Source organism: Colletes latitarsis, chromosome 2 (assembly GCF_051014445.1).
Source record: "Colletes latitarsis isolate SP2378_abdomen chromosome 2, iyColLati1, whole genome shotgun sequence".
Taxonomy (NCBI): domain Eukaryota; kingdom Metazoa; phylum Arthropoda; class Insecta; order Hymenoptera; family Colletidae; genus Colletes; species Colletes latitarsis.
In genome coordinates, this window is record NC_135135.1 from 21,953,564 (window position 1) to 21,967,171 (window position 13,608).

The window sequence follows — 13,608 nt, forward strand, 5'->3', positions numbered from 1 at the left end:
AAAACAATTTACTTTATATAACTTTTACTAAGCTTTTACTAAACACGTGGAAGGCACGTCTTCGCGCTTTCAAAGGAACATACAGAATGAATGGATCAGTGACGAAAAATTCGTCCCGTACCCTCAGACCCAATCGGTCCTATACTATGTCTAAACAAGCCAAGGTAGGGACTCAGCTGCACCCTCTTGACTTGTATTTCGTAACATACGCGTCGATGGTTTTTGTCACATAAAGAAAGCTTTCTCTTTTAGAAGAGAAAAACCAACAATTATCTTTCTAAACAGTAATTTTTCCGTAAATTTCTCAACTAGAAACACTGAATCGCAAGGCATCGATTTCTCATATTTCTGAGCAAATTCACCGCTCGTGATTAACAGTAGCATTTATCGATTGGACGAAAAGAGGACGCAATACCGCGAGCGTATTGTCGCTGGCGGCCCGTTATTCGGAATCCGATTTTCAGGCCGCGCGGACAAAGTCGTCGGATCGTTACGCGATCGTCAATTGTCCCTCGTTAGAGCGCCGTTCGACTGCCGTCGATATTAACTGATTATTCGCGCGGCCCGTTCAAACAGCGCCGCTCTGTTCCAGGGGCCAGGTTTCAGCGAGCAGCGAAATGTCCAAACGGTACAAAGGGACCGCAATTAATCGCGATCGTGCCGGTACGAAACTTCTTTCTAATTAACGTCGACAAGAACGAACCATTTTTCCGAGATCATCGAGCACACCCTTTCGAGGGACTCTGGGAAACGTAACTAGCCACGTCGAAATGACTCGATGACTCGTTGCTTTTTAAACATTTCATCGAAACTTTTAATACCCGCAAAAACGCAATATTTCGGGGGGGGAAAAAAGTTCCCCACGAACGGTTCGCAAACGCTGCGCGGAAAAGTTGTCGAAAATTCGGTCTTTTATTTTCTGTTCGATGTAATTTTCGACCACGATTTTTCATTTCGAACCCATGCTGGAAAAGCAATTTGACCTGCGATCCGACGGTCAACCATCGACTCGATTTTACAACCGCGCGATGTGCACACAGAGAACAATAATTACTCGACGAGCATTATTTCGCGCTTTTAAAACCAATCCGCGTTCACGCTCGAGATTAATCTCGGCCGCAAACGCGATCTCGTTCGTCGTCGTGGAAATCGCGACAAACTCGCGGCAAATCCCGACCGCCTCGAAAATCTCGCGTCAGCCGAGACGCGCGGAGATTCTTGGCTCCGCGAGCCATTTGTCTTCCGGTTTCGATCATTAACCATTCCGACAACGTCAAAGCCCGGTTCCCTCGCGGTTCCGCGTTCCATTCGCGTCGCGTCTAAATCCCTTTACGCGTGATTTCCTTCTCTCGCCTCCCCCGCAGGCTCATCGATCCACTGCGCGCAATATTACTTGATTATCGCGATCTTCAAATATGCCCGGAATCCGCGTCTGATATTCACGAATTGGTGCGCGAATGGACGCTTTCCGAGGAGTATATTAATACTATCGGAATAGTTGGAAAAATGTTGAACTTGATTGAGCGAAGTTGACCTTTTTGATGTGTATTTCTTGTTTTATGTCGCTATTTACATTGTTTGTGGAATGTTTTTATTGGTGAATGATTGGTGTAGTTATTCTGTGTGGGTATGGCTTAAATGTACCGGCGGAAATGGCAAGCTCTGAGGAGGTGGCTCTTTCCAGGGTTGGAAGGGAGTTTTCTGGCAAATTTAAATATCATTGAAAATTTGGCGAAAGCTAGCAAAGTGAAAGAGCGTTTCAGCTGTTCAAAAAACTCCGTCTTGGTTACCCTTGGGTCCTGCCAACTATACAATAATTTGTAATAACAATAAGTTTCGTCCCCTTTAAATTCCTTGGTCTTTCGAACAAAAACTAATCGTTTCTCGCCCATCAATTAGCCTGTTATTTTGCGAGCACCCCGCGGGACAATTCGCGCGGGGATCAGAAAGAGACGGGGACGGGGTTAGGTTAGGGTTACCGGCAATCAGGTGCGTTAATGCCAATCAATTATGTGCCTGATACCTCGTGCATCCCTGTTCTCCTTCGCCCCGTCCACGGAGTTCCTTCGTTCGGTAGGAGCCTCGTCGATACTCCCCCCACCGTGTCGAGTGGATATATTAGTTATCGATCTATTGGTTGGGATCCCTCAACACGATATTCGCGGGGTTTATACGCCTGGAGATTCTCTACGCGGCTGCCAACATTGCTCTGATCGGTAATTTGACCGGGAACACGTTGATATAGATATGTTTGCGTCGGTTCGAGCCGACACTGTTTGCCTTTTCCCCCCCCCCCCCACCCTCAGAATTATGGACAAACTCCGGGAACATCCTTTTCGGTCAGATTTCCTTCGTAGGTATTCGGTTACTCGCGGAAAAGTATTTTCATAGCGGGGAATTTCGAAGTTTGACACCCCCCCGCGCGCGTGTGTGTTCGAAATCGGAGCACGCTCTGTGATGGGATTTTTTTTTTTTTCGTTACGTACATTCCCTAGAAACTTCTTCCCTACTAAAAATAGTTTATAAGTATCGGGGGGGCCCCGCATCATCCTGCAAACGCAATATTTGAGAAGAAAAATCCGATTACATCCGTCGGGATTCGAACTCGCGTCTTTCAAGTTTCAAGGCAACGACGCTAGCTACCGACCCACCGGAGCCCTTTCAGACATTTTTCGCTTTGCAGCTATTTCCCGTGTACACATTCAAAAAAAACTCTGCAACGGAACACGCTATCCTCGCTTTCAATCACTCCGTGTAATTGATAGCTTTCGCTTACAATGGTCTCCCCCTTTCAATCTTAATTACTAAACATTCATTTTTTACGCGACTTACGCGCTCTATACTCTTAACATTTTTCCTGCGACCTATACAAAAGGTCGATTCAGTGACCACGACCGACCTACGGCTTCTTAATCCTTCGTAGCCTTTACAATTTTCCCCAACGATCTCCGGTACCATTGACACACGACGATCCCTGGCATAAATTAACGCGAATTATGTTCACGGGGATGGGCTGCGCCATGAATGGTTTATTAAGAACTATGGAAGAACCCATGGTATAAAGACTCGAGGAAGTACTTTTTCGAATATATTTTTTTCTTCTATATATTTAGTACCAACGGAGACGAAGAACGAGTAAAGAGTCAGTATGTTTGAGATTTCCAGGCATTTCTTGGAATTTTTATTCATCGTTAGGCGAAGTCGTCGCGTTAATTAAATTGCGAACGAGTCGAGAACGTATCTTGTGCGTTAATAAAGACATTATTATACGGTGCTCGCGAAGCCAGCTTCGTTATCGATCTCGTATCAATTACGACCCAACGATTTCTCCCGTCTTCTGAAAAAACAACCCCCGCGCACGGTTCGTTAATATAATTCCCCGGGGAGTCGGCGGTTTCGTAAAATAATTTCGCACGGCGATCAATCTTCGGTACGCGCGCCTTATCGCGGAACGGCACGAAGCTACCGCGCATAATTCAAACAGCGCGCGCGGAATGTGTTCGAAGAAACGCCGGACGTGCGCCAGCGGGGGAAAAACTTGGGGGAAACCACCCGGAAACAGCCAGAACCGCTAAAGAAACAGTCCGAGGATCCGCGATTTATTCCACTTCCTAGCAAAATATTAAATAGAATTGTGATTTCCATGCTCGCCACCAGAGGGATCGCGCTCTCGCAAGCGCTCGATCGACCCCTCGGTTGCTATATACATGGTATTCGACCACCCCTGGGGAAAACTGTAATGGGAGGCTTCGTTGAAAAGTTCCACCAGTAGTGAATTTTTTTCTAGAAAGTGGGTAGAATTTCGGGGGTAGGTCTATTCACCAAAAATGATTGTAATCGACCCCTGCAACCGAAAATAATTTTTCCAGAACGATTTGAAGTTTTTTAATTTTGTCAAAAAATTTTATACCTTCTCGAATTTTTTTCTCGACAGTGGGTAGGATTTCGAGGGTATGTTTAATGACCAAAAATGATTGTAATTGACCGCCCTAGTTAAAAATAATTTTTTTGGAATGATTTGAAATTTTATTTTTTTGCCGATAAATTTATCCTCTTATTGAATTTTTTTCTCAAAACAGGTTAGGATTTCGAGGGTATGTTTAATGACCAAAAATGATTGTAATTGACCCCTCTAATCGAAAATAATTTTTCCAGAACGATTTGAAATTTTATTTTTTCGCCGATAAATATAGGCACCTACCCCCTGTTTCTTAAAAATTAGTATTTCATTTTTAGTAATTTTGTTTGACGCCCTACAGGAAAGTTGTCTAATACTTTTTTGTAGGTACCCATGAGCTCTACTTCAGAAAAAAGTTTCATTGAAATATATTCACAATTGTAGGAGTTACGGCTGTTTGAAAATTGGACCACTTTTATGGGGTTTTTCGCATTTTACAGGGTCAAGGAGCAACTTTTCCAATATTCTTAGAATTTCTACATATTGTTTACTAAAATACGCGTTGATTGCTTTTTTAAACATTAAAATCGTCCAATCCGTTCAAAAGTTATGATGTTTTAAAGACACACATGAAATTTCAGTGAAACATATCAACGCTATGGTCAGACATGACATTTTCGGTAATGAATTTTTTCCTCGGAACTGCGTAAGATTTCGAGGGTATATCTATTCACCAAAAATGATTGCAATCGACCCCCGCAACTGAAAATAATTTTTCTAGAACGATTTGAAATATTTTAATTTTGCCGAAAAATTTATCCTCTTATTGAATTTTTTTCTCAAAACTGGTTAGGATTTCGAAGGTAGGTCTATTCACCAAAAATGATTGTAATCGACCCCTGCAACTGAAAATAATTTTTCTAGAACGGTTTGAAATTTTTTTTTTTCGACGACAAATTTCAGGGAAGCATATCGACGGTATGGTCAGACATTATATTTTCGGTAAGGAATTTTTTTCTCGGAAGTGGGTAGGATTTCAAGGGTATGTCTATTGACCAAAAATGATTGTAATCGACCCCTGCAACTGAAAATAATTTTTCTAGAACGGTTTGAAATTTTTTTTTTTTCGACGAAAAATTTCAGGGAAACATATCGATGGGATGGTATGGTCAATCATTATATTTTTCGGTAAGGAATTTTTTTTCTCGGCTCTTCTTAGCTTGACGGTTTTCTGCTAAGCTTGAGACTCAGGGGTGCAATAAACGAGTGTCCTCCTAAGATAGTACTGACCTTCACAAGGGAGGAGACTGCCCCAATGGACACAAATTAACATTAAAAATAAAATCTGCAGTTATCACGGAGAAGTCTCTAGGAACGTCAAAAGATCCACCGACGCGAATCGATCGCGTTAATGACAACCTCCATCGAGACCCGCGTATTTCCGATTATCTAAAAGGGGGCGAATTACCAAGTAGGGTGAAATCCGCGCACGAAGGAGTGGAGATCGAGGGCAGGAATCAGGGTGGGTTTGTCCTTTCGCGGGAGACGCGCTGGTAATCGAAACGGCGACGAAAAGCTGTAATTAACGATCCTCGATCGTTCCGGATAATTAAGCCACGACTTGGCGACAATTAGTCGCCGCAGGAACAGACTTTCCCTCGCCGGTCGCGCGCCAATTACCATTTTGCCAACCCCTTTCGCGATCGGGACGCCTGTGTCGCAGTCGAGCGCGTACGGTTTCCCGTTCGGGTTGCTCGAAAGAAAAGCGGTGATTTGCGACCACGGAGGGGGGCGGGGGCAGGGGAATGGTCCACGGAAAATTCGCGGAGGAAGTTTAATCCTCGCGATTTCCCCGCGATCTTACGCCCCGTTTCCTCGCGGCTGCTTCTCTTTTTCCACTACGCGGTTAAAGATCTGTAAATTTCGTCTAATTGTTTTTCTTCGAGGAACTGTTACGGGAGAATCGCTGATCGTACACCCGAAAGTTTGTTTTCTCGCGTTACCCGGGGGGAGGATTTGTAATTGGACGAGTTTGCGACTCGGGGGATGGAAACGGGAAAGACAGCGGGTTTTTGGGTCGCTCGCTAATTTCTGCTCGCTCAGCGTAACCGTCCTCGCATTAATTATTCGGACACTATGGTGTTTTCACGCGTTACTGCTTCGAGATCCGCCCTCGTGCAACGTTACCAACGATAAAAATTCAGGATTCCGTTGCTGAAACGCACCCTCGAAGCGGCTGACGTCCGCTATCGTGTTTCGTGGTCATTGAACCGTCTTACGACGATTTGATAGGACGAAAGGATCGTGAAAGACTTCATCGGAACACAATCTAATATTATTTATAAATATAACAGGTTAACTTAACACTACAAAGAATAACACGTTATGGACATTTTAGTTGCTATGTTGCACGAATCGTATTCTTTGAGGAAGTGACCTTACAACTCATTTCAATAAAAATTGCGATTGGTAAGACGGTTCAAATTGGTCCTTCGAAATTTATTTTCGTCTATAAGCGTGACACGATTCTTTCCTATCTTTCAACGTCCAGTAAGTTGTATTTGGGCGTAGAATCTCGCTAATTTCCGCTTATTCGTTCACTCGTTTCAAAGTCTATCTTTATTGTTTTAATACTAGGTTTATCGTTCCAATATAATGGCTTCGAACGTCCTTTTCGAGGAATCGAGTCGATTCGATTCCCCCGAATATGCGCTCGCACATTACCTCCTATGTTCCATTTTCCCTATTAATACGTTTGATATCAACGAATTTTCGAACAATAATGAGTCCCCGATATATACGTGGCTATATATGCGAAGCGTATATTTGCAAGCAATGATAATGGCCGATTCAGCCGATTTATTAGAACGAATACACCGGGCACATATTTTCCCTCCGAATATAGTCGCGACGCTAAAATTAGATATTATTTCCATTACGGGTAAAACTGTACGAACGACCTGTACGAAACGTACATTTAGGTTACCATTATGGGGACTTTACGGATTAAAATGCTTCGTTGAAAAAGTCGTTCCTTGAAAGATTCGTTTATCCATCTTCTTTTCATAAAAAATACAGTCCCATTTCTAAATAATGCACACTCTGGCCACCTGATTATCGAGTTACCGCGGATAAAGCGTGCAACGAGACTTTTCCAAAGGATGGACGGATCGTGGGCGATTGCTCGCGATTGAACCGTGAAAACCAGTAACATTTTCCCGCGCGTATATTCTCGCTAGGTAACGAATCGTATCGCTTAATTATCCGTAATTGTTACGTTCACGGCGCCGGGTATCGCGTTTATTCCGCGCCTGGAAAATATTCATCGTAACGAAGTTTCCTGGCCGGGCGGCTGGAAGAGGAGTCCGATATTAAATTATGCGGTCGAGCGTGGCGACAACCATAGAAGATCGTTCAGGGGGTGCCCTCGACGTCGCGTATTCGAGATAATTAAACGGAGGGGAAACGAATTTAAAAGCGAATGGGTTTTGATCGCGTCGAGTAATCACGGGGGCGAAATGATTGGAAAGCTGCCGGGATGAACGATAGCCGATCGATAGCCGATCGCGGAACACCGGTCAAAGACCGAGCCATTGTGTCGACGACAGAGGCCGACGATCGGTCGCGCGATCGGACAACGAGCCCGCCGGTAATTAGGCGACGGTTTAACGTCGAATGTCATTACGCCGTCGCCATCGCGGACAAGTTAACGAGGTTATTACCTAAAACTACCGAGTCGCCCAATTGTTTAACTCCATCGCTATCCGCGAGCCATTTTTAACCGCTCCAAAAATTCCCAACTTCCCCCTCTGCCATAATCGACCCGCTACCGGTTCCAGATTCGTTCCACACGGTGCGTCGTTGCTTTCGTTTTCGCGTAAAATTAGACTACCTTCGATCGACTCCTTGTGAAAATAACTAAAATTAGCAGTGGACTGAAACAATTTAGTAAACTTTCGACTCTGATAACTTTGGAATTATTAGATCTGGGGCACGAGTTCTTAAGTATTTTAAAAAATGACAATTTCCCCCAGTCGCTTTTGGCGAACAATCCACGATCGAGGGGTGAAATCGTTCGAGACATCCTTGTGAAAATAATTAAAATTAGCAGTGGACTGAATCAATTTAGTAAACTTTCGACTCTGATAACTTTGGAATAATTAGGTCTGGGGCACGAGTTTTTAAGTATTTTAAAAAATGACAATTTTCCCCAGTCGCTTTTGGCGAACGATCCACGATCGAGGGGTGAAATCGTTCGAGACATCCTTGTGAAAATAATTAAAATTAGCAGTGGATTGAAACAATTTAGTAAACTTTCGACTCTGATAACTTTGGAATTATTAGGTCTGAGACGTGAGTTCTTTAGTATTTTAAAGTATGACACAACTTTTCCCCCTGCCGAACGATCCACGATCGAGTGGCGAAATCGTTCGAGTCATTCTTTTGTGAAAATATCTAAAATTAGCAGTGGACTGAAACAATTTAGTAAACTTTCAACTCTGATAACTTTGGAATTATTAGGTCTGGGGCACGAGTTTTTAAGTATTTTAAAAATTGACTCAATTTTTCCCCCAGTCGCTTTGGCGAACGATCCACGATCGAGGGGTGAAATCGTTCGAGTCATTCTTTTGTGAAAATATCTAAAATTAGCAGTGGACTGAAACAATTTAGTGAACTTTCAACTCTGATAACTTTGGAATTATTAGGTCTGGGGCACGAGTTTTTAAGTATTTTAAAAAATGACACAATTTTTCTCCCTGTCGCTTTGGCGAACGATCCACGATCAAGGGGCGAAATCGTTCGAGTCATCCTTGTGAAAATAATTAAAATTAGCAGTACCCTGAAACAATTTAATAAACTTTCAACTCTGATAACTTTGGAATTATTAGGTCTGGGACACGAGATCTTTAATATTTTAAGAAATGACACAATTTTTCCCCCTGTCGCGTGCTTTTGGCGAACGATCCACGATCGAGGGGCGAAATCGTTCGAGTCATCCTTGTGAAAATAACTAAAATTAGCAGTGGACTGAAACAATTTAGTAAACTTTCGACTCTGATACCTTTGGAATTATTAGGTCTGGGGCACGAGTTCTTAAATATTTTAAAAAATGACAATTTCCCCCAGTCGCGTGCTTTTAGCGAACGAACCATAATCTAGTGGCGAAATCGTTCGATGGTCTCCTTCGTTCGAGTCATCCTTGTGAAAATAATTAAAATTATCAGTGGACTGAAACAATTTAATAAACTTTCAACTCTGAGAACTTTGGAATTATTAGGTCTGGGGTACGAGTTCTTAAATATTTTAAAAAATGACAATTTCCCCCAGTCGCTTTGGCGAACGATCCACGATCGAGAGGTGAAATCGTTCGAGTCATCCTTGTGAAAATAACTAAAATTAGCAGTGGACTGAAACAATTTAGTAAACTTTCGACTCTGATAACTTTGGAATTATTAGGTCTGGGGCACGAGTTCTTAAATATTTTAAAAAATGACAATTTCCCCCAGTCGCGTGCTTTTAGCGAACGAACCATAATCTAGTGGCGAAATCGTTCGATGGTCTCCTTCGTTCGAGTCATCCTTGTGAAAATAATTAAAATTAGCAGTGGACTGAAACAATTTAGTAAACTTTCAACTCTGATACCTTTGGAATTATTAGGTCTGGGGTACGAGTTCTTAAATATTTTAAAAAATGACAATTTCCCCCAGTCGCTTTGGCGAACGATCCACGATCGAGAGGTGAAATCGTTCGAGTCATCCTTGTGAAAATAATTAAAATTAGCAGTGGACTGAATCAATTTAGTAAACTTTCGATTCTGATAACTTTGGAATTATCAGGTCTGGGGCACGAAATCTTAAGCATTTAAAAAAATGACACAATTTTTCTCCCTGTCGCTTTGGCGAACGATCCACGATCAAGGGGCGAAATCGTTCGAGTCATCCTTGTGAAAATAATTAAAATTAGCAGTACCTTGAAACAATTTAATAAACTTTCAACTCTGATAACTTTGGAATTATTAGGTCTGGGGCACGAGTTCTTAAGTATTTTAAAAAGTGACAATTTCCCCCAGTCGCGTGCTTTTAGCGAACAATCCATGATCTAGGGGCGAAATCGTTCGATGGTCTCCTTAGTTCGAGTCATTCTTGTGAAAATAATTAAAATTAACAGTACCCTGAAACAATTTAATAAACTTTCAACTCTGATAACTTTGGAATTATCAGGTCTGGGACCCGAGTTCTTTAGTATTTTAAAAAATGACACAATTTTTCCTCCAGTCGCTTTTGGCGATCGATCCACGATCGACGAAGGAAATGGTTCGATGGGGGAATAATTTAAACAATTGCACCGTGGCTGTCTGGTTGGAGGAGCATCGAGGCGAGCGGTTTAACTCGCGGAAAGTGCCGTCTCGAGCGTCGGAACCTTCGCGTTCCCGACTGTCGTGGAGAATCGTCGGCGAACCACGCGATATTGCGCTTCGAGACGCTTCCGTCGACGCTTTCGCGATCGTCGTAAATTGCCGGTATGCTCATGCGGGTTGCTGTCGTCGAGAGGACCGCGTCACCCTCCATCAGAGCGAAACTGCTCGCGAAAGAGCAGTCTCAACCTATCCGATTCTAGGACGAGAGGAAATGCTCGAGAGCCAGACGTTCCCTTCCATTCCACTCCCGCTCTCGGCCCTCCCTCGCTCGTCGTCTCTTCCTTAAACTCGACTCTTTTCAATATTTCTCTGTCTCATTCCTGGAAATTACTTTTCCTCGATCTTCTCTTTCGCCCCTCCCTCCGCCCACTCAAACTCTTCCTTCGTCCATCCCCGCCCCACGGTGGGCCCTTTCCTTTTTCCCTCCGTTCAATCACGGTCACCCTTTCCTGTCTGTTTTATCAGTCAAACCATCCCGACGAATCCTATCTCGCTGTTATTACCTCCGTTGATATTTTTCTTGCCCCTTTCCCTGTCTCTACCAACAATCCCCGGCCTCACCCTCCAACCCTTCATCGCGGTTCGCCCCTCCTCCGCTCGCCAATCTTTGTCGATCTTTATAAATTATCGGAAACTCTCAACAATCCGGGAGAAAAGATATTGCCGATCTCGAAGTCTCTAAAACACTTTGTCTAGTTTTTTCAATATCCTTCTAGAGTAGCTCTTGGAGGATACCCATTACCCAAAGTCGACTTAAAGTTCTGATCGCTGCAATAACGATCGTTTCTTTCTCTTAACGATACAAATAACGATCACGTACCTGAAGGCAGTGTCTCCTGGCGAGCCAGCCGATGTGTTGAAGCTGCGGCGGATCCGGAAGCGCGGACGCCAGTCTCAGGGCCTTCAGGGTGAGGGCAGCCAACGCCGAATGCAGAGCGTTGAACCAAACGTTCGCCTCGGCGTTGTCCGCGGCCCTCAGCCAACACTCGTGCACGCCATCCGGGGAATGAAGCTCCAGAATACGACCCTCTGAAATCAGAAAGCCGTACATTCCGGATTAACGTTCTGGCCGTATGGAAATTTGAATTTTCCTCGATCGATCCGTCGTCGCGGGATTCCATTATTAGCGAGCATTACCTGCAGGAGCGCGTCCACCGTGCCTGAAAGGATCTACGAAAATAAAAAAAAAGGAGGGAATTACGCTTGAGTTAAAAGCCCCTTTCCCGGCTCCTGCCGTCCGAGCGACGTTAATGAATTTATGTCGGAAAATAGCAGCCGCGTACCGCGTCCTCGAAGGGCCAACCTCTGTTACTTAAGTTTCTGCCCACCCTCTGGGAAGGGTTTTAAATAGTTATAGAACGAATTCCGCGATCAGGGTACGTTGGTTCGGAATATTCGTAGCTTTTGGTCGAGACAAAGTACATAAAAGACCCACACACGAGATCTCTGCTTTCGAAATTCGTCAGAATTCGGTCTTCCTCGTGTAAACAGTGAGGTAAACGGAAGCTGGTACACCAAAATACGAATATCTCTTTCGACGTCGGTATCAATATTTGGAAAACCTTCGTCGAAAACGCATGACCCGTCAAAATCGTTCGTCAAAGACCTATTCAAAGGCATTCATCAGCGACGAACCAGGTCGACAGCTCCGGACAACCCTCGCGTAAACGTGCGAGTGGCTTTCAGCGGAAGTCTAGCGCGTCCCCTGTCCCTCCCCCGCCGCCCTTAACCCTTAATATCGTTTCTCGATCCAGACGGCGAGGCTGCAGGGGTCCTATCTCGTCTCGGACTTAATAGTTTTCGCATCGTCGCTCCGGTAACATTATAAAGGCGCTATATAACTCGTCGAGTGGATGACAACTCAATTTCAACTTGAGCCTGACGTTGCTCGCGTGCGCCCTTCGACCTGCACGATAATACGCACGTGTCCGATTCGCGTCAAACTTTCGCCGTTCGCGACAGAGGGGTGGGTTTTTTCTCAAAGAATCGTTTCGTGTTTCGAGCAACCAGAGGGAGAATTTTTACAACAAATTTTGCTTCGCTCGTTCTACCAGAGAGTCTAAATCTTCGAAATTATCGTCGCGCGCTCGTTTATGCTATGCATATTTGTTTAATTCCTCGCTTCGACAAACAATACATGTTGTTCGAATAATACGCCCTTATTGGATCAGAGTTGCGTACAGAGTTAAACAGGATATTTAGAGACAAATACAAATACACGATTATAGGTACATAATCTGGTATGTTATTGATTTAACCCATTTGGGAATGATTTCATCTCTCGACAAACTTTAGAAAATCGCTGGCTCTATTATCAGGTCATGATTCGACGATACGAGCTACGAATATTCCCAACAACCCTGGCCAATCATGAAATTTCCACAGCTCGACAATTAACCCCGTTCGATCAAGAACAATTCCCGATTTCCTCGAGCGAGTTTCGAGAAAAATTTCTCGACCGCGTCGCGGAAGTATTTTTCGTGTTTACGCGAACACCGCGACGGCGCAACGCCAGAGGGGGTTAACTGCCGCTGCCTTTCACCCTCGCGAACCCCTGTGCAACACCCACCGATCCCCCGGGGGTTGGTAACGTTCGTTATCGCTTAAAAGTGTGGAAGAGAAACGAACGTGGAAGTGGATACTTTGTATAAGAGACGGCAGACGTTTGTTACCGTTGCTTTCGCTGGCTGTCTTCTGCTCCGCCGTCCCCTCTGTGGCTCTTTCCACCCCCGCGCGAGGGGAGAAGGCCGAGCAGATACGAAGCGGAACGTTTAGAACGTCGTAGTCGCGGTCTTCGGTATCGCGTAGTTTTTTTTTTAGTGGGTTCGCGTCTATCTTGTTTCCAGGTTATTTCCAGGATACCTCGCGTCTTCGACTCGACGGGGGCCGGTCTTATTCGATCGAAATAGCATTTTCGAAAATCGTTATCCCGTGGAAAGGAGGCCCGAATGCTTATTCCGCAGATATAATCTTCGTTTAAAGTCTCCTTTGACGTCACTCGTTCAAAATCCGCCCGTTTTCAACGGACGATTTCACTTTCTCTGTTATAAGTTACACGGACGAGGCCGGTGTGTCCGTTTGCACGTAGCGTATCGAAATTTTCCGTATTTCCGGGCTGCCGGGCTCCTTGGAAAGTTCCGCGAGCCGGCCTCCCCGTCGCCTCTCGACGGCACTTCAATTTCCTCGACGATTCGAACGGTAAACACCGGTTGCAGGTGGAAAATGAGTGGCGTTCCGTAGTTAAATAGCTCCGAAGCGCGGCGAAACATTAGCTTTGGCGAAACCGGGGGGG

At 44.5% G+C, this 13,608-nt stretch overlaps 1 protein-coding gene across 4 annotated transcripts in view; it reads right to left on the minus strand.

The window, feature by feature from the left end:
* Syn1 (Syntrophin-like 1) overlaps positions 1–13,608 on the minus strand; it is a 467,877-nt gene that overhangs the window by 98,295 nt on the left and 355,974 nt on the right. For all 4 annotated transcript variants that reach the window (XM_076783677.1, XM_076783678.1, XM_076783680.1 and 1 more), the window contains one exon: positions 11,137–11,345. In XM_076783677.1, coding sequence (XP_076639792.1) covers positions 11,137–11,345 — 209 coding nt within the window. The remainder of the gene's footprint in view (positions 1–11,136; positions 11,346–13,608) is intronic.